Raw genomic sequence first — 25,285 nt, 5'->3', positions numbered from 1 at the left:
CAGCCCCATGGCCTGACTGTGCAGGCACCACATAGGACAAGGTGCATTCTGGGCTGGAGAAACATCCCCCCAGTGCGATCCCCATGACGGGGCCCTCTGTGCCCCATCCCTCCACAGCCCTCCTGCTTTGGCAGCCTCCCCCAGCACCCAGCCCCTGCCCAGCCTGGCTGCGTCCCACTCAGGGGTTAGCACACTGCCATCCCCAGGGTCTGCCGGGGTCTCGGCCAGGAGAGAGGCCAAGCAAGGCTGGCCATTCCCCACAATACAGCACTGAGCCCAGCAGGATGGAGCTGGCCATGCAGCAAGATGGACCCCGAAACCTGGGGTGCACCACCAGGGCTAGAAACAGATGATGTGAGAGGCTTGTGTGTGACAAATGCCCAGGGGAGCCTTCCTGGTTGGCCCATGCAACCAAAGGCACAGACTGGCCTCCTCTCTTCTGTGCCTGGCATGTCTTGGTTCCCCTCCACAAGACCTAGCTCTGCACCACAAACCCACCAGTGCATGTCCTCACCCTGCCTCTTCGCATAGATTAGCTAACACTGCTGTTTTCCTCTCTGGGGCCCTTTTCAGCTCAGCCCAGCCCAGCCCAGCCCAGCCCCTCCTTGACTCTCCCCACCTCCCCTGCCCTCTCCCCAGCCCACCCAGCACAGCAGCCCAGGCTGGGGTGGCCCTGCAGCAGTGCCCAACGCAGGGTGCTGCAGAGCTCTGGGCACTCGCACCATAACCCAGGCCCCACTGTGGGCACAGCAGCTCCGGGGGGCAGGGGTGTGTGTCAGCTGCCCCATCAGCCTCCAAGCTGGAACTGGCCCCTGTGGCACAAGAACTCAGAGGACAGTGACACTCCATGTCCCTTGTTCTTGTGTCCAGGAGATTCCCTACCCCCAGACTGCCTGCAGCCCCCTGTGCCAGCCCCTCTCTCCAGGACAGCATATGAGTCCCTGCCCTGGGGCTCCCCAGGCAGCTCTTGTTGCCCCAAGGATGCAGCAGCCTGCCCTTAGTTGATGTACATAGAAACAGATTCCTTTTTCTCATTTCTTCCTCTTTCCAAGCACACAATTGCTCCTTTCCTCTTCTCCAGGGATGTCCCTGCTCCCCGGAGAGCCTTTCCCCAAATGAGTGCATCAGTGCTGGCCTACTCAGCCGTTTCTAGACCCTCTCCTGTGCTCCCTGCAGGGTGTCAAGCTGGTGGTGCTGCTCTGCAGAGCGAGTGGGCTGTGGTGCCCTGGGACCACGGGGTGATGCTGCACTGCCCTTGGTGGGCAGGACAGGAAGCAGACCCAGATGGACAGGCATCACTGCACCTGAAAACCCCCTGCCAAGGGGTCTGTGGCCAAAAGTGATGCTCTGAGCAATCACAGGGCATTTCAAATGGCTCAGGCTGTGGTCAGGTGTTTCCCTAGACCCAACCTGTGGTTTTTCATTGAAGGTGTACATGAACCACTCTGCAGGCACCCTTCCCTGTGCCTGCAGGGTCTGCACTGTGGGTATCTGTCACCAGCCCTGTCATATGGGAGACAGTCCCAGGCAGATACCACATGACCATTCACCACTCTCAGGAGCACTGGGCACTCACTCATGTGAGAGCTGAATCCAGCCCTCAATCCCTAACACATCACCCCATGAGCTCATTGCCTTGAGCCCATGGAGAGCCCCAGAAAAGCAACAGGCCCTTTCCAGCTGAAAGTCCTTGAGCGCATTCTGGGCTCCAGCTTTGGAAGAGGAGCCCAAACCTCAAGCACTGCACTGAGGAAATCCCCTTTTATTACAAAAAGGCCAGCTCTGACACAGTGATAGACAAATTCACAGAAGGCCTCTGGGTCAGACCGACTGGGTTTGTGTCTCTGGAGAAGTGGGATGAAATCAAACACTTCTGCACAAACATCATTATCACAGCGAGAATGCCCAAAGCACAGGAATTGTCTGAGATGAATTAGAAATCGCTTGTGAAGAGGGATGGGCACCTCATTGCTGCTGAACTAGTACCAGCTGAATCAATTTCTTCAGTGCGTCCCTGAGCTCCTTGTTCCTCATGCTGTAGATGAGGGGGTTCACTGCTGGAGGCAGCATTGAGTACAGAATGGCCACCGCCAGATCCAGAAGTGTGGAGGAGGCAGAGTGGGGCTTCAGGTAGGCAAAAAATGAGGTGCTGAGAAACAGGGAGACAACAGCCAGGTGAGGGAGGCACATGGAAAAGGCTTTGTGCCTGCCCTGCTCAGAGGGGATCCTCAGCACAGCTGTGAAGATCTGCACATAGGACAGCACAATGAAAACAAAACACCCCAAAGCAAAACAAATACTAACCACAATAACCCCAACTTCCCTGAGGTAGGAGTCTGAGCAGGAGAGCTTGAGGATCTGGGGAATTTCACAGAAAAACTGCTCCACGACATTGCCTTGGCAGAATGTTACCGAAAATGTGTTTGCAGTGTGCAGGACAGCATGGAGGAAACCACTGGCCCAGGCAGCTGCTGCCATTTTTGCACAAGCTCTGCTACCCATGAGGGTCCCATAGTGCAGGGGTCTGCAGATGGCAACAAAGCGGTCATAGGCCATGACTGTGAGAAGATAATACTCAGCTGAAATGAAAAAGACAAACAAAAAGACCTGGGCAGCACATCCTGAGTAGGAAATGGTCCTGGTGTTCCAGAGGGAATTGGCCATGGATTTGGGGACAGTGGTGGAGATGGAGCCAAGGTCGAGGAGGGAGAGATTGAAGAGGAAGAAATACATGGGAGTGTGGAGGCGGTGGTCGCAGGCTATGGCTGTGATGATGAGGCTGTTGCCCAGGAAGGCAGCCAGGTAGATGCCCAGGAACAGTGAGAAGTGCAAGAGCCTCAGCTCCTGTGTGTCCGCAAACCCCAGGAGGACAAACTCATTGAAGGAGCTGCAGCTGAACATTTGCTCTTAGTTCAGGGCACTGTCCAAGGAGGAAAAGGCATTGACAAGTTAAAGCAGGGTTCTCTGAGCAAAACTCATTCCACTTCTCGCAGTACCCTCCACATTTCCTCTCTCTGAGTGCACAGACATTTCCTCTCTCCTTTGTTCAGCTCCGTTTCCTGACCTCTGGTTCATGCTGACTGAGTGTGCTCTGTAGAGTGGGGGCCTCTGCACACGGACTTCAGAGGAGTAAGGCCTGCTCTACTGGGGTGTGTAAATGGAGGTGTCAAACTGCCCTCTGTATTTTTGGGGGATACCTGTGGATGGGCACCGTGAACTGAGTGAAGGGGATTTGGTCCAGTGACCCAGTGGGAATATTCTCTGTTTACTATTGTGAGAGATGAATACAGCACTCATGCCAGCTGTGTCTGAAAGAGAAGATCCTTGTGAGGGATTCATCCCCTCCAGCCTTGTCCTCTTGAACAGAGGTGTCTGTATCTGAATCAGTCACACCAGCTCCCACTCCAGCAAGTGAGAGAAACAGTGCAGTGAAGGCAGGGGCTGACCTGTCCCTTCCTAGACATCTCTGTCCCACTGAGATGGACCCTGTCCTCACATCAGTTTACTGTCTTCACTGCTGCTTCAGGCGATTTAGTGGGAGTGGGAAGTTACTGCCTTAACTGCAGCTGAAGCCCCTCCTTAACTCCAGAGAGCAAGAACCAGACCAGCACGGAGAGGAGGAGAAATGAAGAGCAATTCTATGATCCTTCTACCAAGAGGAAGTAAGGAGTGACAGACAGACGAGCACTCAGGAAAGCCTTCACCTCACCCAGCTGTGCACACCACCTCCTAGACAGCAACATCTCAGGACACAGTCACTCTCAGTCCCTTTGTCCTGCAGAGGGAAATGGGCACATCGCAGGAGAGATGCACCCCCTCTTCTACCAAGGAGGGGGCTCATGGCCTGGACCTCATGGCCTTGAGGGCAGAGGCTCTGCTGGGTGGGAGAGGAGACATGGGGCTTTGCTTAGAGGAAGATGTCTGCGTTGCAGGGACTGACTGGCAGTGTTCCAAGTTTTCCCTCCCACAGCATTTATGCTTCTATTTTCCTCCCATTCACTGACTGTATCTCCACTGCCCGGAGCTTTTCCTGCTGGCAGCTGTTTCTCTGTCCCATGTCTTTTCCCTGTCAGTGCTCACAGACCCCATCCCACCCTCTGTGCACTCAGTCTGCCCTACAGAAGTCTCTCGGCAGCAGGGCACTGTCCAGGAGCATCTCCATGTTTGCAGGTGGTAAGGAGAAGGTCAGACAAATGCTGATGAGGCCAGAGAAGATGATGATGGTGGTGCTTTTTGTAGTCAGAGGAGTGGGGAAAGGGCTTTCCGAGGTTCCTCACAGACCTCCTGATCTCTCAGTATAAAGGACTAAGAGTGTCAGTCTCTCGTCCAAATCTGACAGCTCCTTTTCCACACCCTCTCGCCCCCCCAGAAACAGCAGGAAACTGAAAACAGACATTCAGGAAAGCGCCTAATCTTTGAGGTAAACACTGCCTTGACTGTCCTCTTGAAAAGGCTCGTTCAGAAAATGTTCTGGGGGTGAGCTAGAGCTGTGGGCAGCCCTGACCCACAGAGCACCCTCTAAACTGGAAAATGAACCTGCCCTGCCAGGGGTCGCTCCTTCCACCCAGAGATTCTCCCTGCAGCACTGTGGGAAGGTCCCCAGGCAGGCTAAGTGCTGACCCTCACAGGAGGCAGAGTCACCATCCCAGGCACACAGCACCCTGGGGCACAGGGACACTGCTCTGAATTACAGTCCGTGCAGACCTGGGTGCACTCCCTGGCTTCACACCCCCCCAACATCCCTGGGAGAAGGCAGCCGCGATGCCCTGCCCCTGTGATAGTGTGTCTGGGAATCCCTGCTCTAAAGCACCACCTGCGCCAAACAGGAGAAGCTGGCAGAGCCACCCTGACAGACCCTATCAGCTGTGGAAGGTGCCAGCTTCAGAAGAACCCTCCAGGAACTGCAGCAGTGTTGCCCTGCAGCCAGAGACTTACTGTGTGAAGGGCTGTGAAGATTTCTCCCTGCAGTGAGCTCTCAGCTGTCCTCCCATTCCCAACTGTCTTTAACTTCTGAGTCGTTCATCTCATCCTAGAGCCTGCAGGCAGTGCTCTGAGTCTTGCTGCTTCTTTAAGAGGAGCTGCACCTGGACAGAGCTATCTCTCTTCAGCACCTGCCAGGTTGCCATGGGCTCCCGCAGTCCCAGGAGCCAGACCCAGCTCAGGAGCCCAGCTGAAGATGTGACATTTTCTTTCCCCTGTGCACCCTCAAGGTGTTCCCAGGGCTCCAGGGCTGACAGTTCCTGAAAGGCAGCAGGGTCACCCCTGGGAAATGTCCATTGAAGTAGACTAAAATAATCACTGATGGTCCCTCTGTAAGCAGTGGAGTGAGACTGAGTCCAGCATTGCAGTTGGTCTCATCAGAGGATGGTTATCTAAGACAGGTGGAAATGTCCCACTCTAGAAAGGCCCTTTTCCCATCTCATAAGAAGACAGGACACCTGCACAGGGACGAGAAGGGAGTTCATTTATTCGTGCTTCAAGGACTTATTTAGAGGAATTAATCAATACATCTATTGCCCATTGAGAATCCCCTGGGACAGTGTGGGATTCAGTTCCCTCCCATGCACTCCACAAGCTCACAGGAGGTTTCCCCTTGCCCAAGTTTTGGGGTGCACACAGTGGGTGTCTGTATACGAGCTCCTTGTCTCAGCTCTCACTGTAATCAATGGAGATGGAGGGAGGGAGTCAGCCCTACACACTCACACCCCCTCGGACTTCTGAAGGGACAGAGGTGGTCCAACACATGTGCAATTGTCTTCTTGCTCTAATGGAACAACTAGGAGACCCATATCCTTCTAGAGCATCAGCTGGGGACCAGGTGGAGAATCTCCTTGGCCATCTGAAATGACACTCAATGCCTACTACCCCCAGAGCTCCACTCACTAAGGAGCTCAGACCTATGCAAATCCAGACACTGCAAATAGCTTATGTAATTCAGTGCAGACACTTGATTTCATGCAATGACAATAGACCTGCAGGGCCATGTCACATGCATGGGGTGTCTGACACAACCACCATGTTTCTAGCAGATACAGCATGGGACCAACAAGAAAATCAGGCCCTTTTGGAGTGGCTGGTGAACAAACAACCCAGGGCATCTCAGATTTCCTACCTGTTCCCAAACAAGGGATTCCCACCACTGCCTTTAGGCAAAGTCTATCCCATCTACATCTGAGCGTGCTGCCAAGATGGAAGGCACATCACACCAAGGTCTCCACACGTATGCCTACACTTTCAATCCCCACTAGCTCTCCTCTCCTGAAACCTTTGTTCACCCACAGCATGGCTGCATTGCAGGCTGTTCAGACCCAGGGACTTTCTCAGGGGCAGCTTGTCCTTCCTGGAGATCCAGTCATCTCTGTCACAGGCCCTAAGGTGCTACAGAGTCAGGTCAGGAGCCAAACACCTCTCCTGCCATAGCTGCATGGCCCAGCTCTGTTTCTCTCTGGCCTTGGATACTGCAGGGCCTCTGTTGCCCAGGGGAGCTGTACCATTTCCATCCCTGGAGGTTTTCAAGACTGGATCAAGCCCTCAGCAACCTGGTCTCACCCTAAAGCTGACCCTGCAGGGAACACAAGGTTGGGCTAGAGGCCACATGAAGTCCCATCCAGCCTCCAACATTATTGCATTCCTTCCACCAAGGATCTTCTCTTGTCAATGTTAGTGAAAGCACTCAGTTCTCCTGACTGTGGAAGTAAGTCAGACACATGTATGATCAGATCAAGTAGCTTTCCTGTCCTGCTCCAGTCAGAGATGTGCAGATGCAGGGCTGCTTCGCAGGTTCCCCTGAATAACCCTGATCACTCCTTTGCTTCACCTTTTATTCTCTTTTTCTCCCCTTTACCCCTTCCAAGTTATACTCTCTTACTATCCTCATACTCTCCCATACAAACAGACCACCTCTCTTTACCCTTTCCCCGTAGGACCTGGTTGTGCTTGCTTTGTACCCTCACTTGGCATTTCTGAGATGGTTGCCATGGTAATTCCTACCTATGTCTGCAATTCCATTCAACTAGTACCTCCTAGTTCCATTAAACTAGTCCTTGAAGTGACCTGCAATACCTCATGCTGTTGTCTTGTTAGAGGCACCACAAGTCCGGGTGAGCCATCTACACACACACATTAACAGCTGACACAAGGAGCTTCAGTCTGGGGACCTTGAGAAACTAAGGGATTCAGCCAACAGAAACCTCATGAAGTTTTACAAAGAGAAGTGGCAAGTCCTGCACATGGGGAAGAATAACTCTGTGCATCAGGACAGGTTGGGATCCGAACATCTAAAGAGTGGCCTCAGGAGAAGTGCCTGGGTGTTACAAGGGATGCCATACAAGCCAGTGGTGCACGCTCACTGCAAATAAGGCCAGATGCCTACAGGGTTCCATTAGGAGGAAGGTGGCCACCCAGAGAAGGGGGAGTTATTATCCCCCTCAACTCAGCACTAGTGTGTCCTATTTGGGGGCTGCCAGGAGCTTTTCTTGGTACTGGGAAGCAGTATGAAAAAAAGAAACAGCCCCAGCCTGCAGCTTGAGAACTTCAGACTGGACATTAGGATGAAGATATATCACTTGAAGGCTAGTGCTGTGGTGCAGCAGGCCACCCAGAGGCAGTCTGTGATCAGCCCTTGGCTTTGTGTTTCAAGGAATAGCCAGTGAGGATGGAGAGACATCAGTGAAGGGAGGGAGATCTCGGGGTGAGAGCAAGGTGGCGAAACAGGTTGGGTGTCTACAGTCTGCAGGGACACAGGCGCAGGTGTGGGAAAGCATAGGATGGCCTGTGGTGGAGATGGCCAAGGGCGCTGCCAAGGCTGAAGGGCCCCGACAGAACTGAGGTCTTTGTCCTCTTGGCTATGGCTGTTGTCTCTGCCACCGAGGCCTACCAGGAGACACCAGGGCCTTGCTCCCCCTCACCCTTCAGGGGACCCTGAGAGGTGTCACATCATTGTCCTGCACTCAGCATTGCGCACCCTCACCCACACACTGACCCCAGGAAGAGCCCTGGGCAATGCATGGGGGAAAGAATCTCCCTTTCCAGGGGTTCGCTGTCCGTGCTTGGCCATTTTCCTTGATCAAACACATGAAGGGTTTATGTGGCATCAGAGCCACCTGCACATCGCCTTTGCCTACCTGTAACCAGGGATTGCAATTTTCTGCTCTAATCAGCCCCTGGGGAGCCTTTGTTGCTAATGGCCCTCAGTGGGAACCATTAATACTCTACAAAACTTTGGGGTTTAGTTCTGACTTTGATATCTTTGATGTTTTGTTCAGTCTCCTGGCAGTAGCTGAGGTTCATGGACTCAGCACCAAATATACCATGGGACCTATTAAAAAGCAAAAAGCCCTGACAAACCAGGTCTCTCCCTATAACTTTCTTCAAGTCTTGTGTGGCTAATTGGAGAGGTTTCTGGCGTGTAGCTGAAAGGTGGAGGCATCAATAATACACACGTATTTCTGCTTTTAAAGGGTTTTATTATTATTATTATTATTATTATCATTCAGCTTTCAGAATAAGTGAAGGCAACATTCTCCAACTGATAGCAATCCAGAGTGTCTCCTAATGAAGTCAGGACATGTAGGAAAAGCAGTGTCCCAGAGGTCAGGCACTCTATGGACAATCTTCCTCCCCATCTCCCCAACCCTGCTGTTTCTCTCATCAGCCACCTGGGCCTTACATCACTCTGGTTAAAAGCCACCCTTATTCCACTGAAGTCTGCAACTGAATGCTATAGTTCCTATGCCCCAATTCCCACCTGCTGTACTTAGACAACTAGCTGCAAACAGACACAGAAGGATTTTCTTTTAGCTTCAAAGAAACAAAAAATAAAGCCTGATATAGTTTCATAAAAAAGAATTACATTCTTTGACTGTATGCTAAGTCCAAGCTGCCTCCAATGAGGACTACTTTCCACAAGGGATTGTCTTACTGGAAATCTTTCTGATAGATAGGAAAGGCTAGATGTAAGCAGAATTTAGGACTTGGCTAAAGGGACACACTACTGAAAGACAGAGCAAACTTTAAGCTCCCTGAAGCGCAAACCGACAGCTCATGGGAATGAACAAAGAGTTAGGGGAGGAGTCACAATGTTACAATGTTGCAATGTCCAGTTAGTGCTGTAAAGGTGATGTTAGACTTTGTCAATTTAATCAGGACATGCGGAAATGGGAGAGAGAGATGTGCAGCTCCTGGGGTCCTGGGCTGTGCCAGGGGCTGTGCTACTCTTGGAGATCTTGGACCAGGCTGTGTTTCTGTAGAAAAGTCTGGAAAACCTTTGGTGCAAGCCCCTAGAGAAGAGGGATTCTCCTGGGCACTCAGAGCAACCTAGGCAGGACCCAGGAACGTTGAGGAAAACCCATCCCACCCATATGAAACTCACTGCTCTTCCCGGAGACCTTTCTTGACCCTCGGGCTGGGAGCAAGAGGGGGCATGGGGGCACAGTCATGTCCCAGACTTGCCTCCATCAGGCCTTCAGCTCCACAACATGTCACAGCTTCAAGTGAGCTCTCTAAAGCAACACTTCCCATGCCCTCGGTGCTTAGAGAAGACTTCAGGTAGACACACAGGAGAGAATGGGGAGAAAGGGCAGAGATGCCAGGGTGCAGAGCTGGGGCTCCCAGCATCATAGCTGTGGTCTCACAGGCTGAGTAAGCAAACCAATGCCTTCTGCAGTGACTTGGAAAGCCACATTTCTGACAGGATTCAAGGCGAAGGGAGTCTTCCTTCTGCAAGATTTGCCCCAGGACTGTGCAGAGACTAGGAAGAGCAGGAAGGTCAGTTGTGGGGACGCTCTCAAGCTTCAGCAGCTGCAGAGCTGGGAGCTGGTCATCTCACACACTTCTGAGTGAGTCAAAATGCAGGTCCTGAGGCATTGCACTGCCTCATAAGCTCTGCACCGGAGCCAGGACAGCAGCACTGCAGTGTGTGGGCATGTCCTGAGAAGCCCAGAGTCATAAAATGTGGGAGATCCAGGATGTCAGGGCCGTACAGACCCCGGGAGAGCAAGGGTGCCTGCGGGGAGGAGGGCAGGGGGCTGAGGAGCGTACCCAGGGGAGAAGCACAGCCCCAAGGTGACACTGAAAACCACAAGGACCAAATGAGGCCCAGGGATGAGAAATGGCTTTCCTCAGGCTCAGCCAGAAGGAAAGATGGGCAAACTTCATGGGAAATGGGAAAACTTCCCCACATTTGCTACCTGGCCTCGCCCATGGCTTTGGAGCCTGGCAGGGACCAGGGTCCTGGATAAGGGCCTCCAGATGATGTGTGTTAAGGATATGTTTGCTCTTTTCTGGCATAGCATCTCTATCTCAAGCACTGCCGACCGAGAAACCTTGCTGAGGACTTCTAAAAGCAAAGATCCTGCCTTGGTGCCTAAAGGAGGAAGGCTATGTCCTGTCCCACATTGTCCTACATCCTGCTTCCACAAAAAGAGTGACCCACAGCAGAAACCAGTTTTGAGGCTCACCAAAGCATCTCTGCCTGTGGCCACGCTTTGTGCTGTTTCATCCCACATGACTTTGATCTCAGCTTTGAAAAATGCCAACCCCCAAACCCCAGATTCCTGCACAGGTCTGCCCAGTGCAGTGACCTGTCAGTGCAGGGGTGCAGAAGTGACGTCTACAGTGCTCCATTTGGGATATTTCACAGTCTTTGACAGTGTCTGGAGACATTCCTGAAGGATTTAGCAGAAAACTATGGAAAATAACTGCGGTGAAGGGAGGTGGCTGCTTTCCAGGACATGAGGGGAAATCTCTCTGCTCTCTCCCTGGCTGTGCCATCTCCATGGCAGTGACCTACTGAGCCCCCAGATGACACGAGCTGAGGTCACAGTGGGATGTGCCACATCACAGGGACATCTCCCTGGTGTCATGGCAGGGAGGCCTCACTTCCCTGTGAGGCCCAGGCACTCCTGGGCACTGCTCACACCTTCCCCACGGCTGCCCCTCATAGTGGTTCCATGGCAAGCAGAGGGGACAGGAGGCAGTGGGACCACGTTGGGGTCCCTCACCAACAGGCAGAGGAGCAGGGGCATGTTGGAAAGGAGTTGTGGGTGATGAGAAGGGAAGAGCATCCCTCCTTCCTGGCTGGAGAGGTGATCTGAGGGCAAGGGGGCAAGCAAGATGGAAGGTTGCTGGATGGACACCATCAGCCTGGACCACAGTTCCTTGTTCCCAACGCTTGTGTGGCTCTCCACTGAAGGTAAGGGCTTCAGGAGCTCCTTCCTGAGGTGTCGCACTGAGACCGTTAACTGCAAAAACTGCTGTGGTGGATCCCAGGCTGTGGGGGTGGCTGAACAGGGCTTGGGGCTGCTGCGAGAGCCCTGCCTGAGGGTCCCCTGTGGCTTGGGGGACAATGTGGCAGCCAAGACTCCTGGGTCCTGCAGCTGGGGTTGCCCTGAGCCCCAAGGTTTCTGTGGGTCAACTCTATCGCCTCTTGGGTGGGGGGGAGGAATCTATGGCCAGGTTTCCCTGGGAGTGGGTCCCCCTTTGGGATCTGGCTCTGGGAGGAAAGGGGTCCTGCATCCCACAGGCTGCAGTGTCCTGCAGCTCCCGGAGGGCTCTCAGGAGCCTGCTGGAAATGCCTTTGCTGGAAATGGATCCTTCACCTCGTAATAAATCCAAGTCGTCTGCTTGTTTGGGAGAACCTCTGATCCTTCTTCCTGGATCCTCTTGTGCCTCCAACTTGGCACAGCATGTTTTGAGCTGAGATACCATTACAGATGGCCACAGCCCCTGTCCTCCTGATAATTGGGCTCATATATCTACACCCAAAGATAGCATGTTTGGGAAAGCAGCTTGGAAACAGGTGGAGGCACAATCACTGCAAAGGTCCTGGCTGACGCCCAAGGATTTTTTTCTGAGCTGTGCTGGGCAGTGCTGGGGTGAGCCCAACACAGCCATCTCCCCCAGCCCCCTCACGACCCCACACCACCACTCCCTAGCCAAGCCCCGGGGCTGCCTTAGGCAGGGGGCCGGGGCAGGAGGGGCAAGAGGACACTGCCCTGCCCTGCCCTGCCCTGGGGGCAGCAGGACACTGCCTGCGGGCTCTCGCGCCCCAGCCAGCCCCAGGGCCCCCACGCCGGCACCACGGCTGCCACCAGCACAGGCCCCAGCGCTGCCACCCAGGGCGCAGGGCAGCCAGCAGGCCCGCGGGGACCCTGCCGCACAGCCCAGCCACGCCGCGGCAGCCAGCAGCCCTGGGGCCCCGCACTGCCCGCCCACACGGCGCTGCGCTGCCCCCAGGCCCCACCTCACCCCACGCTGCTGCCCACAACATGGCGCCCGACCGCGGGGGAACGGGGATGGGGCAGAGCTGGCTGCCAGGGCAGGAGGGCCCAACGTTGCCATGGCATTGCCCCAGTGCAGCCCATCTATTGGCTGGAAGAAGGAGGAGGGCGGGGACCAATTTCATTGATGGCTCTGTCAGCCAATTGCAGTCCAACATGGGGGGAAAAAAAAGACGCGAAAGAGGAGCGGGAGCAAAGGAGGCGAGAAGGGATCAGGCGAGAGATCCGTGAAGAGTTGCTGAACTGTGGCTTTGCTGGTTTGACCAGCTGAGATGCCCTGGCCTGAGTCCTTCCGCATGTCTCCAATTGTCAGGGCATAAAACAGGAGAATGGTGGTTTTCCTTGACGTGTAGAGGATTTGCTGATTTTGTTCAGCATTGGGGAAGGAACCAGACTTCTGAGTTGCGGGAAGGCTTCTCCCTCTGCCTGGGACATGAGGCCCTTCTGTCTTCAGTTTCATAATTTCTCATCCCATGAAATCATCTTTTTCGAAAATATTGCCAGGAATTCCTTGTAGGCCTTTTTCCAATTCCTAAGCTTTATGGGCTACGTGTAGGGACTACCTAGGCAAAAGCTAATCCTTTTTTGAGGTAGTAACTGGTACGTGATGGGTGTTTTGCTGCACTATGAGCATTGTGAATCCACGATGTGAATCAGGGAGGCCGTTGAGGAGCTGCCTCAGCCTTGGGGGAAGGCAGGGGGAGCTGCAGGTGGCACCAGGCACATGGTCAGGGTGTGGGTAGTGAGGTCACCACTGTCTGTGAAAGCTATGCCAGAAAATCACCATTGTCAAATCAAGTCTTTGTAAGTAGCTGATAGGCCAGCAGGAGGCACATGACTCGGTTCTTGATGATGAGGTCATTTCTGCCAGAGTACCTGATAGGCCATCTGGAGGAAGAAGGCTTGGGTGTTGATTGTGAGGTCACTTCTGACTGATGAACTGATTGGATAGCAGGAGCTAAGTGACTGAGAAGGTGTTTCTGAGGTCATTTCTACCTGAGCGGTTGATAGGGCAGCAGCAGGTCCATGAGTGGTATCTGTGTTTTTGAGACCATTTCTGCCTGAGGAGCTGATAAGGCAGGATTTGGTTCATGGCTGGGGAACTTATAGTGAGGAATTTCTGTCTCAGAGGCTTCTAGGCCAGTGACAGAGACGTGGCTGTGAAGGTGAGCGTGAGGTGATGTCTTTCTGAGTCCCTGCTAGGCCAGCAGCAGGCAGTTAGGCATGGGCGTTGCTTGTGAGGTCTCTTTTGTCAGAGTAGCTGCTAGGCCAGCAGTAGCTGATGGCTGGGGAAGTTATTTTGAGGAAAGTTCTGTCTCTGAAGGCCATAGGCCAGCAGCAGGCATGTGGTGGGGGTATGGACTTGTGAGGTCACCTCTATGTGAGCAGCTGAGAGGTGAGGAGAAGACAGATGTCTTGGATGGTGGTGGTGAGGTCACTTGTGGGTTTGTTGTGTGTGCTCAGAGGAGGGATTGACCCCTGCAGAGCTCTCCAGCAATACAGAAATGCAACTAATTAATCAAGCAGAAGTTGATGTTCCACATGATCTGACACACGTTTTATTCCACTCCGTCATCATGAGTTAGTACTGCTACGTTTGAAATGCAGATGATGTTCTGTGGTGAACATAGAGATGGAGTTTGCCTTTCCACTTGTTGCTAAGTAGAAGCTTGCAGCCTCGTCCCAGTCATCTAGGGAGTCCAGCTAGACTTTATAGGCTTCTAAATGAATGTAGTGCTGGTGTGAGCAGTGGTGTTAGTAATCTCTTATTGCCAGGGTGAGTGTGATATAGAAATTGCCCCTGCCAGAACGGCAGGGAGCTTGTGAGATTTTCCTGCCAGGTCTGACTGCTGTCTCTGTCTTTGAGGTGTCCACCTGCTTTGATGACACATTTGGAACCGTAATGCATTAGAGGTCTCTGAATTTCTGTCCACATATGCAGTCACTGGAGAATGGGTGCAAAGGCTGTTGGAGGAGACAGAAGGTATGTCACCCCCCAAAAAAAAGGTATGGTCCACATTTTCAAAGAGGTTTCTTGTTCAGAGAAGTTGAGGCACAAGCGAGAGGCAAGAGCTGACCTGATCAGCTGCTGTGAGAGCACTTCTTCTCTGCTTCCTGGAGGTGGGAAGTGAGCAGGCCCCGGGCTGTGAGTGGCTGTTTAGAGGCAGGGCCTGTTGCAAGGCCTTGGAGGCCTAGAAGGGAATGGAAGGTTTGGAGAGTTGGGCTTTGTGTGTTGTGGGGCGCTTGCGGGTGTCCTGTCTGCTGCCATGTGTGGTGCTGTGGGCTGTGTGTCGCTGATGCAGAGGTGCATGTTGGCTGCCAACTCTCTGTGAGGTGCGGGGGTAGCAGCGTGTTCCAGTGCGAGATGCCCTGTGGTGGATCAGGGTGGTGGCCCCAGTGTTTTTCTGCTCAGCCTGGGAAGAGGTGTCTGGAGAGAGCAGTGCTCTGCTCCCAGAGCCCAGCCTGCCATCACGGTGTCCTTCTGGGAAACCTGGGTGAGGACTATTGGTGACCATGTTCCCTCCTTGGAGCATCGTGGTGCGAGGCAGGGCTGCTTGCAGTCTGGTGTTTTCTGTCAGCTGAGGTTCAGGCTTGCAGTTTGGGAAGGTCTTGCTGTTTCCGTGAGTCTTTGGGATTTTACTGACTCTGCTGGAGAAAATTATCTTCTCCTTCCTTAAAGGCTTTCTGTTGAGTCTGGACCCTTATTGCATCTTCCCATCTCAGACGCTAATCCATTGCTATCCCTCAGAGAGATGGGTAGTTAATGAAAGCAGTCAGAGCCATTTCTGCACTTTATGCCTACGCAGACCCTTGCAGACAGGGGAGATGCCCCCTCACAAGAAGTCAGGCCTCTGAAGGCGATGGGTGGCTCTGAGACACCTGTCCTTGGTGAGCTGTGGAGGTGGCATCTTCAAAGCTGCTGGTGCCTTTGTCAAGAGTCTCCAAATAGCAGATTCCTTGAGGCTGCAATGGGGGAGACATCTGGAGGTAGCAGGGCTCCAATGCCCTGCTCAAGGCAGGTGCCAGTAGAGGAGGTATCTTGGGGCCTTTTCCAGTGGAGTTTTGATTCTCTCCAAGGATGGAGATCTGAGAACCTCTCGATCCCTGTGCGGCAGTTCGGCCACCCCCACAGAGAAAAAGGTTTCTTCTTAACATCTCAGAAGCATTTCCCATTGTCCAATTTGTCCCTGTTGCCTCTCATGCTATTAGTGTGCACGTTCAAGAAAATCCAACTCCGTCTTCTCTGTGCCCTCCATAAGGCAGCTGTGCACAGCATGAAGATGCCCCTTGGCCTTCTCTTGTCTAGGCTGAACAAACCCAGCTCTGGCGGCCTCTCCTTATATGCCCCACACTGCAGCCCCTGACCATCTTGGTGTCCCTGTGCTGGACTCCCTGCTGTGTGTTAGTGCCTTTGCAGAACTGGAGAGCCCAAACGGGAGCTGGTATGCAGACATGGTCTCCCCTGTGTCAAAAAGAGGGGTAAAACATCTTAGTGGCCCTGCTGGCTGTACTCTCACCAACAGAGCTCAGCACAGAGGGGAGACATTGGCCCCTGACTGTTGCAACTGTGTAAGACCAGCAGAACTGACAGTAACACTCCGATTCTTTCTTTCTTTCTTTCTTTCTTTCTTTCTTTCTTTCTTTCTTTCTTTCTTTCTTTCTTTTTCTCTTTCTTTCTTTCTTTCTTTCTTTCTTTCTTTCTTTCTTTCTTTCTTTCTTTCTTTCTTTCTTTCTAGGTTGCTCCACTCATGAGGTTCCCAGTGCAGTCCTAGAGCCCCTGAGGATGGAGGCAGGGTGCCAGGGTGTGTCCCTGTACTTGTCAACATCTTGGCCAACATCATGAGCCCTCTGTGAAAGCAGCTGCAAGTGACTGAGAAGAGGCTACGTATGGATGTGAAGGCTTCCATAAATGCGCCTGGCTTGCCTGGGTGACTTGGGGTGTGGGTTCACCTCCTGGTACCTCTGCTGTGCTGCCAATTCCATGTCCCACAGCTGCTGTTACTGCCAACCCGCTCAGCAAATGCTACTGTGCCCCCTCCTTTTCCTAGGAGGTTGTGATGCCATATGGGATGAGTCCAAGACCCTTATAATAGATGCCAGCATGTCCTGAGTGCCTTTGTGTGAGTGGGCAGGCCACAAGAACATTGTGGCTGTTGTGCTTCTGAGCTCACTTCTGCCTCAGTACGTAGTAGGGCAACAGTAGGAGCATGGTTTTGGGGCATATTGTGAGGTCCCTTCTCCCTGAGTACCTTGGAGGCCAGCAGCAGGGACACAGTTGCTCTTTGTGCTCGTGAGGTCACATTTTCCTGAGTATGTTACAGGCGAGCAGCTAGCTGATAGCTTCAAGGCTGATAGTGAGGTCACTTGTGCCTCATTACTGGATACCCAAGCAGCTTGTGAGGTCATTTGTGACTCAGACGCTTGTAGGGCAGCTTCAGGCATATGGCTTTGGAATTGACTGTGAGTTAACTATTGCATCAATACTTGATAGACCAGAAGCAGGAATTGGCTGCTGCTTGTGGTTGCGAGGTCACTTGTGGCTCAGTGCCTGATAGGCCAGTGCTAGTCATGTGGCTGCAGTTTGTGGTTGTGAGGTCACTTGTGGCTCAGTGCCTGACAGGCCAGTGCTAGGCCCATGGCTGCTGTTTGTGGTTGTGAGGTCACTGGTGCCTCAGTGCCTGACAGGTCGCTGTTAGGCCCATGGCTGCAGTTTGTGGTTTGTGAAGGCTGGAAATTCCACCTGAAGGCTGGAAATGCATCCTTACAGGAGTAGAAATAATTATCGGTACAGGGAACGTGCACCCTACCAGAGCTGCAAGTGATCTAGCAAGCAGTGCTGGTTTGAACCAGTGGCTCGCTACTTTCCCAGAGAAATACAATCTGACAGTGGATCACATTTGAAGAATAAAGAAATGCAAACCTGGTGTGCTTCAAATGGAGTTCAGCAGACTTTCCACCTATCGTATTGATCTCAAAGTAGTGGGGTAGTAGAAGGATGGAAAGGACGACGGAAACAACAGCTACACCAGAGTAACTCTTCTCTCGTAGAATACTGGGTGGAAAGTGGGGATCCCAGTTGTGGGAGGTTGGCTAAATAAGTGACAAACACCCATGGGAAGTCTCATAGATAAGGCGTTTGCATCATGAATTCCTGTTAAAACAGAAGTGAAACTCTCTCAAAGTTCTGGAGATGAGGTTGTGGTTAAACACCCAACTCAGGGATCAGTCAGGGTGACTCTGCTGTTTTACAAAGGAAAAGGGGTATGGGATGCTGTAGACCCTAAAGGAAGCAAGTGAACCATAAGTGAGGCTTGGATGATGTCCGAGACCTAAGTGTCTTCTCTTGCAGTGAAGCGTGGTGTTACCTTCTCACTGTGGGAACACTGATAACTGCAACAGACACCTGAAACCTGTCTCTCACAGGTTCTGCCTTTTCACATGGCCCATGGGAGAACTCAAGTATTGAAGGTAAGTCGCAACCCATCTTTAAAACTACAGTAACAAGAGGAATACCAGCTGTAATAGCACGAGGTCAAGGACTGAGAGGAGGCAATAATGTTACACTAACTATGATTACATTTAACTATATTTACATTTACATTTAACTATATTTTCATTTAACTATAGTTACATTTATGTCTAAATGTAACTATATGTAATAACACACTGGATGGGAAGCTGCACACGGTTTTGCAGTAGAGTGAAATGGGTACTACAGACATGAAAAGCAGCATTTGCCATAGTAATGTGACTTATATTTTTGACCAAATCGCCAGGCAGACTTACTGGTTAACTTCTCACTTGACTGAACAGATGATGTGTTATTTCTGCACCATTTAATACATCAGTAACACTTGCAGTAACCTTTCCTCAACTCAACAACTTTGGCAAACAAAATACCAAGGTTACTCAACATCTGTCTAGAACAGGAACATGCTTAGAAGAAAGAAAAGGAACAATGATATATGATAATAATGAGCACATTCTGTTAGTAAAAGTGGAAAGCGGTCTTACTGAACATCACGAGTATGATATCTTTAAAGGCTTTTCCCCAAAAGCTACCAGTGTATTGCGACCGATGTTACATCCTGTGCTCGTACTGTTAATGATCCCTGTATTGATCCCCACCTGTCCTTATGCCAGGGATCCAGCCCCAGGCTGGCAGTGGGACGCTGGCCTCCCCCCAGCCTGTTTCCCCCGTGCCCCTTCCCCCTCTTGGGGGCTGGAGCTGCCCCAGCCCAGGGCAGCTGGCCAGCGCCAGGGCTGGGACAGGACATGGAGGGCAGTGAGAGAAGGCAAGCAGGCCTTCTTGGGGCCCCGCTGCTGGGCTGGGGAGGGCTGAGGCCTCTGGGGCTGGCCAAGTTCTGGATGCTGCTTCAATGTCAGCTCTGTGCTGGGAACATCAGGGTTTCCTCCGTTTGCAGAGGAGCAGCCTGCGGTGGAGGCCCCTCCATCCAGCACTTGGGAGCCGCATGTGGAGTGCTATGTCCAGTTGTGGCTCCCCAGGCAAGAAGGACAGTGACAGATGGGAGTGAGAGCAGCAGAGGCCAGAATGATGGTTTGGGCCTGGAGCCCATCAGGCATTAGGAGATGCTGAGAGACCTGGGTGTGTTGAGCCTGGAGAAGGGAAGGCTCAGGGGAGACATTATTGCTGTTTACAGTGATCAGCTGGGAGGGTGTAGAGAAATCAGAGGCAGGCTCTGCTAGAAGATGCCCAGTGGAAGGACGACAGGCAACAGACACAAGCAGGAGCAGAGGGAATTCCACTTGAAAGAAGGAAAAACATTTTCTCCTTAAGGGATCAAATCAGACCAGCCCCTCCCCGGCTCTCCCCACCTCCCCTGCCCTCTCCCCAGCGCAGCCTAGCAGAGCAGCCCAGGCTGGGGGTGGAACCACAGCAGTGCCCACCGCAGGGTGCTGCAGTGCTCTGGGCACTCACAGCACAGCCGCAGCCCCCCTGAAGGGCACAGCAGCTCCTGGGGGGCAGAGAGGGATGTCACCCTGTCTCCACTGCTCTCTCATCTGGGAGACCTTAACCCGGACTACATGCAGCCGCTCTGTGCCAGCCCTTCTCCCCAGGAGGGCACAAGAGTCCTGGTCCCAGGGCTCCTCAAGCAACTCCAGTTGCTCCAGCAGTGGAGCAGCCTGCCCGGAGTTGACACACATAGAAAGAAGTTTTCATTTATTCTTCCCTGCAAGCACACAATTGCTCCTTTACTCTTCTCCAGACATGGGATGAATTCAAACCTTTGAGTACAAACATGATTATCACAGAACACCCGAAGCACAAGAGCTGAGTAAAGAGAGGTGGGCAGCCTATTGCTGCTGAAATAGTACCAGCTGAATCAGTTTCTTCAGTGCCTCCTTGAGTTCCTTGTTCCTCATGCTGTAGATGAGGGGGTTCACTGTTGGAGGCACCACCGAGTACAGAACAGCCACCCCCAGATCCAGAGCTGGGGAGGAGAAGGAGGGGGGCTTCAGGTAGGCAAACACTGTGGTGCTGACAAACAGGGAGACCACGGCCAGGTGAGGGAGGCACATGGAAAAGGCTTTGTGCCTGCCCTGCTCAGAGGGGATCTTCAGCACAGCTGTGAAGATCTGCACATAGGACAGCACAATGAAAACAAAACACCCAAAGACTAAACAAATACCAACCACAAGAACCCCAACTTCCCTGAGGTAGGAGTCAGAGCAGGAGAGCCTGAGGATCTGGGGAAGTTCACAGAAGAACTGCTCTACAACATTGCCTTGGCAGAGTGGAATTGAAAATGTATTAACAGTATGCAGGAGAGCATAGAGAAAACTGCTGCCCCAGGCAGCTGCTGCCATTTTGACACAAGCTCTGCTGCCCATGAGGGTCCCATAATGCAGTGGTCTGCAGATGGCAACAAAGCGATCATAGGCCATGACTGTGAGAAGTGAATACTCTGCTGAAAATAAGAAAAAGAGGAAAAAGACCTGGGCAGCACATCCCCAGTAGGTAATGGCCCTTGTGTCCCACAGAGAATTGGCCATGGATTTGGGGACAGTGGTGGAGATGGAGCCAAGGTTGAGGAGGGAGAGATTGAGGAGGAAGAAGTACATGGGGGTGCGGAGGCGGTGGTCGCAGGCTACAGCTGTGATGATGAGGCTGTTGGCCAGGACAGCAGCCAGGTAGATGCCCAGGAAGAGGGAGAAGTGCAAGAGCTGTAGCTCCCGTGTATCTGCAAACGCCAGGAGGAGGAACCCAGTGAGGGAGCTGCCATTGGACATTTGGTCCTTTGGGGCACAGGAGGCCTGTCCAAAGAAGAAAAGAAAGTAAAAAGTTAGAGCAGGCTTCTCTGAGCAAATCCCTTTCCACTCCTCATAGTACCCCCCACATTTCCTCTGTCCTTTACCTTCTTTCAGCTCCCTTTCCGGAGCTCTGGTCTGTGCTAGCTGAGTGGGCCGTGTGCAGCAGGGGCCTCTGCCCATAGCTCCAGAGAAGTCGGTTCTGCTTTGCCACAGGTGCAAATGGAGGTGTCAAACAGGCCCAGGGATTTGGTGGGATACCTGGGAACAGGCACTGTGAGCTGGGTGGAGGGGACTTGGTCCAGTGCCCCAGTGGGAATATTCTCTATTCACCATAATGAGAGCGGATTACAGCACTCATGCCAGCTATCTCTGAAAAAGAAGACCCTTGTGAGGGCTTCATCCCCCCCAACCTTGCCCTCTCAAACAGAGATGTCTGTATCTGAGTCAGTCACACCAGCTCCCACTCTAGCAAGGGTGAGAAACAGGCAAGTGAAGGCAGGGGGTGACCTGACTTTTTCTAGACATCTTCATTCCAATGAGATAGACCATCTCCTCACATCAATTTACCATCTGTGCTCTCTGTCTAGGAGCTGTAGTGGGAATGGCAAGTGACTGGTTCTGATGTACACATCCTGCAGCAAATTATGTCCACCCCTTGTGTGGAAGGGCTGTTCAACATTTTGATACCTATTATCTCCAGAAAATAATCTGCAGCAGAGGAGTCCGATTATATATTGATGTAGATTTTAGATGGCTCCATTACACTGTGGGACCCTTCTTTGACAGGGTAGAAATCTTTGGCATTTCAATTGCTTTCAGCATGAGCACTTGTGCATTCCAAGAAGAAAAATGGGCTCACTGTGACTTTGTTCAGAGTCACAGCCCCTAACTTGCCCCTAACTGCTCTGCACTTGTACCTCTCAGCTAAAGGACACTCACACTCACAAGTTCCTCTCAGTAAAAAAAGGACTGAGCTGAGAGCAGAGGAGTTCAGTTTTAAAGGGAAAATTTCCAAAATCTTCTCTCTCATCCCAGATACGGAGAGAGTGAAGACTGTGACTGACTCACAGGACCAGGCTCTCACATATCACAGAAATGCTAGAGGGAAGCTGTGCTCTTCTGGAGGGGAGCTTGCAGCTTGGCAGGACACCCCAGAGAAACTGTCAAGGGTCCTGAAGATGGGCTCTTCTTAAGAGGGAGACAGCTCATGAAGAGTCAGTTCTCTCTTTTAAGAGAGAGACAGATCAAAAAGTCTGTGAGAAACCTCAGCAAGTCCCTTCCTCCCCACTTCAGCCTACAGACAGCACCAGCATCACCTTCATGGCTTCATCAGGGTTTTTCTGATCTGCTCCTTAGGACCTGCAAGCACAGAGATGCCCCTGGCCAGGGCCCTGGCCTAAGAGGTTTCTGTAGAGCAGAACTGAGCACACAGAGGGTAAGATGGGGTCTGTGAGTACCAACTGGGAAAAGACGTTGGGACAGAGAAAAAGCTCTTGTCAGGAACAGCTCCAGACAGCAGGGATGGGCAGGGAATGATAGAGAATTGCTAATGGAAACTTCATGGGAAGATAGATATGAGCAAGTCATGGTCAGTCGTGCAGCACCAAAGCCTTCCCCAGCGTGCTCAGGTCTGCCTTGCAGAAACCTCCCAGCAGCAGGGCACTTTCCAGGGGCATCCCTCTGTGTGCAGGTGAGAAGGGGCAGGTCCCTGAGGAGGCCACCATCAAAGGGGAACTTGGTGCTGTCTGTAGACTAAGGGGCTGGTGAGGGGTCTTCCAGAAGTTCCTAGCAGAACTCCTGATTGTTAATTAAAACTGTTAATGAGTCTCAGTCCCTTGTCAGGCCCTAAATGTGACAGCTCCATTTCCATTTTCCCCTTGCCAGGTGGAAGGAAACTTCAAGCACTATCTCAGGGAATTGCCTTTTCTTTCACTAAACACCTGCCTTCACCTTTCTTTTGAAAAGTCCCATCAGAAATGTCCTGTGCATGAGCTAGAGCTGTGAGCAGCCCTGACCCACGCAGCATCCTTTCAACAAGGAGAATGAACCTGCCCGGATGGGGGCTGATCCTTCCACCCAGAGTTTCTCCCCACAGTGCCATGAGGAGTTCCCCGGGCAGGCTGAGTGCTGACCCTCGCAAGTGGCAGAGTCACTGCCCTGGGCACACAGCACCCTGCGATGCAGGGCACTGCTCAGAATTACAGCCCTGAGCAGACTTGTGTGCACGACCCAGCTTCACACCCCTGCAGTGTCCCTGGGAGAAGGTAGCAGCATGTCCTGTCCCTCTGACGGTGTGGCAGGGAATCTGTGCTCTAAAGAACCTCCTTCTCCTCCACACTGGAGAAGCCAGGAGTGCGATCCTTAAAAAAAACGATCATGGGATGGGATGGGTTTAGAAGATCCCTCCAGCATCGCTCTCCAGCCAGAGACTTACCGTGTAAAGGGCTGTTAAAGTTTCTTCCACAGTGAGCTGTCTGCTGTCCTCCCACTCCACACTGCCTTTCACTTCTCTCTGTCCTCTCTCATCTTGTCAGCAACAGCAGGCAGTGCCCAGAGCCCTGCTGCTCTTTGCAGAGGAGCTGCTCCTGGACACAGCTGTCTCTCAGCAGTGCTGCCAGGTTGCCATGAGCTCCCTCTGTCCCAGGAGCCCGGGCCTGTCAGGACCAGAGGCCCAGCTGCAAGCATGAATTTCTCTGTCTCTTGCACTCCCTCCTCCTGGGAAATGGTCACTGAAGTAGACAAAATAATCACTGATGGTCCCTCTCTAAGCACTGGAGGGAGACTGATCCAGCACTGCAATTTGTCTCATCAGAGGATGGTTATCTGTGAGAAGTGGAAATGTCCCACTCTGGAAGCCCCTATTCCCATCTCTTAACTAGGCAGGACACCTAGAAAAGAAGAGGCAAGAAGAGAGCTGATTTACCCATGATTCAGGTATTGATTCAGATGAGTCAATCTAGGCATCTCATGCTGGTTTAGAAGCCCCTGAGCTGGAGTGAGGTTCAGCTCTCTCCTGTGAATGCTACAAATATACGGGAGGTGGGATTCCCCTTGCCCAAGCTGAAGTGTGCACAACATAGATGCCTGCAGGCAAGCTCCTTGTTTAAGCTTTCATTATAACCACTGGAGATGGAGGGTGGGAGCCAGTTGCCCACACACAAACCCCTTGGTGACATCTGCAGAGACAGAGGTGGTGCAAGACATGTGCCAGTGTCTGCTTGCTCTGATGGAGCAAGTGTGAGACCCACATCCTTCATCAGGTGGGGGCCAGGTGGGGAATTTCTTTGGCCATCTGAAATGACCCTCGATGCCTACTGCTACTACTAGAGCACCACTCACGATCAAGCTGAGGAACAAGCAGATCCCTACAGTGCAGACAGCTAATGCAATTCAGTGCAGACCCTTGATTTAATGACATAAAAATAGGTTGGCAGGGCCATGTCAGATGCCTGGGATTTCTTCCACAAGCGCATGTTTCTAGCAGATACAGCATGGCACCTACAGGAAAACCATGTCTTTCTGGAGGGGTTACTGGGCAAGTGCCCCAGGGCCTCTCAGGTTTCCTACCTGTGCCCAAACAGCTGAATCCCACCTCTGCCATTAGGTAAAGTCCATCATGTCTACATCCAAGCGTGCTGCATAAATGGGAGGCACATCACACCAAGGTCTCCACTCACGTCCCTGCACTCTTAAAAGCTTCCAGCTCTCCTCTCCCTGAACCTCTTCTCACTGCCAGATGAATAGGGACTGTGGTAATGATCTCCCCAGGATGGCTGTATCACAGGCTGTCCAGGCCCAGGGACTTCTTCAGTGGCACCTTGTCCTTCCTGGAGATCAGCTGACCTCTGTCACAGGCCCCAAGGTGCTGCAGAGTCAGTTCAGGCAGCAAACACCTCTCCTGCCATTTCTGCACAGTCCAGCTCTGTTTCTCCCTGGCCTCAGGTACTGCAGAGTTTGCTCTGTTAGGGGGAACCTCCTTTCACCATTACATTGCCACCTGCTATCTATGCTGGCATGTCCCTGCACTGAAGTGGGCCATTGCACATATGGTGTCCTTGGCTCTTGATAACAGGTTTCACCACGACAAATCTGTTCTCTGTGCCACAGCGGAGGTCTTGCAGCACAAATATACATAAGTGCATGCAGCCTGGGGCACAGACTGGAGCAGATGGAGATGCACAAGCTGTCACAGAATGGCCACGTTGTAGGAACAACTGAGATGTTGTGGGACCACTCATGTGACTCGAGCGCTGTGATTGTAGGATACAAGCTGTTCAGAAGAAACTGTCAAGGAAGATGAGGAGAGAGGATGCCCTTTGTGTGAAGGGGCAGTTTGGTTATATGGAGCTCTTCCAAGGGATGGAAAGGAGCTGGGTGAGAGCTTGTGAGTGAGCATCAGAGTAAGCGTGACATTGTGATGGGAGTTTCAGACAACCTGATCAGGGTGAGGAGGTGGGCACAGTCTCCTTAAGCAACCTGATGAAGTCTGTGGATCACAGGGCCTGGTTCTTACAGGAGGGGGGACTTTAATCTCCCTGACATTCACTGGAAGGGAAAACAGCAGGACACTGTGCCAGCAGTCCAGGAGGTTTCTGGAGGGTGTCAGGAATAGCCTCTAAGCACAGCTCTCTGATGGGCCGATAAGGGCAATGCTCACCTGGCTCTAGTATTTGCAGACAAGGAAGAACTGATCAAGGATGCAGTCATCAGTGGAAACCTTGGCTGCAATGACC

General features: G+C 52.4%; 2 protein-coding genes across 2 annotated transcripts in view; both read right to left on the bottom strand.

Moving 5' to 3' along the window:
* LOC136993800 (scavenger receptor cysteine-rich type 1 protein M130-like) overlaps positions 1-25,285 on the bottom strand; it is a 136,550-nt gene that overhangs the window by 22,606 nt on the left and 88,659 nt on the right. The window lies entirely within an intron of this gene.
* LOC136993825 (olfactory receptor 14A16-like) lies at positions 1,966-2,901 on the bottom strand. Its single transcript, XM_067308772.1, has one exon. It carries the CDS (start codon positions 2,899-2,901, stop codon positions 1,966-1,968), a length of 936 nt encoding a protein of 311 aa, XP_067164873.1.

The sequence above is a fragment of the Apteryx mantelli genome, chromosome 20, assembly GCF_036417845.1.
Source record: "Apteryx mantelli isolate bAptMan1 chromosome 20, bAptMan1.hap1, whole genome shotgun sequence".
Lineage (NCBI taxonomy): Eukaryota > Metazoa > Chordata > Aves > Apterygiformes > Apterygidae > Apteryx > Apteryx mantelli.
Note: the sequence above shows the minus strand (reverse complement) of the source record. Positions and strands in the feature narration are given on the sequence as shown.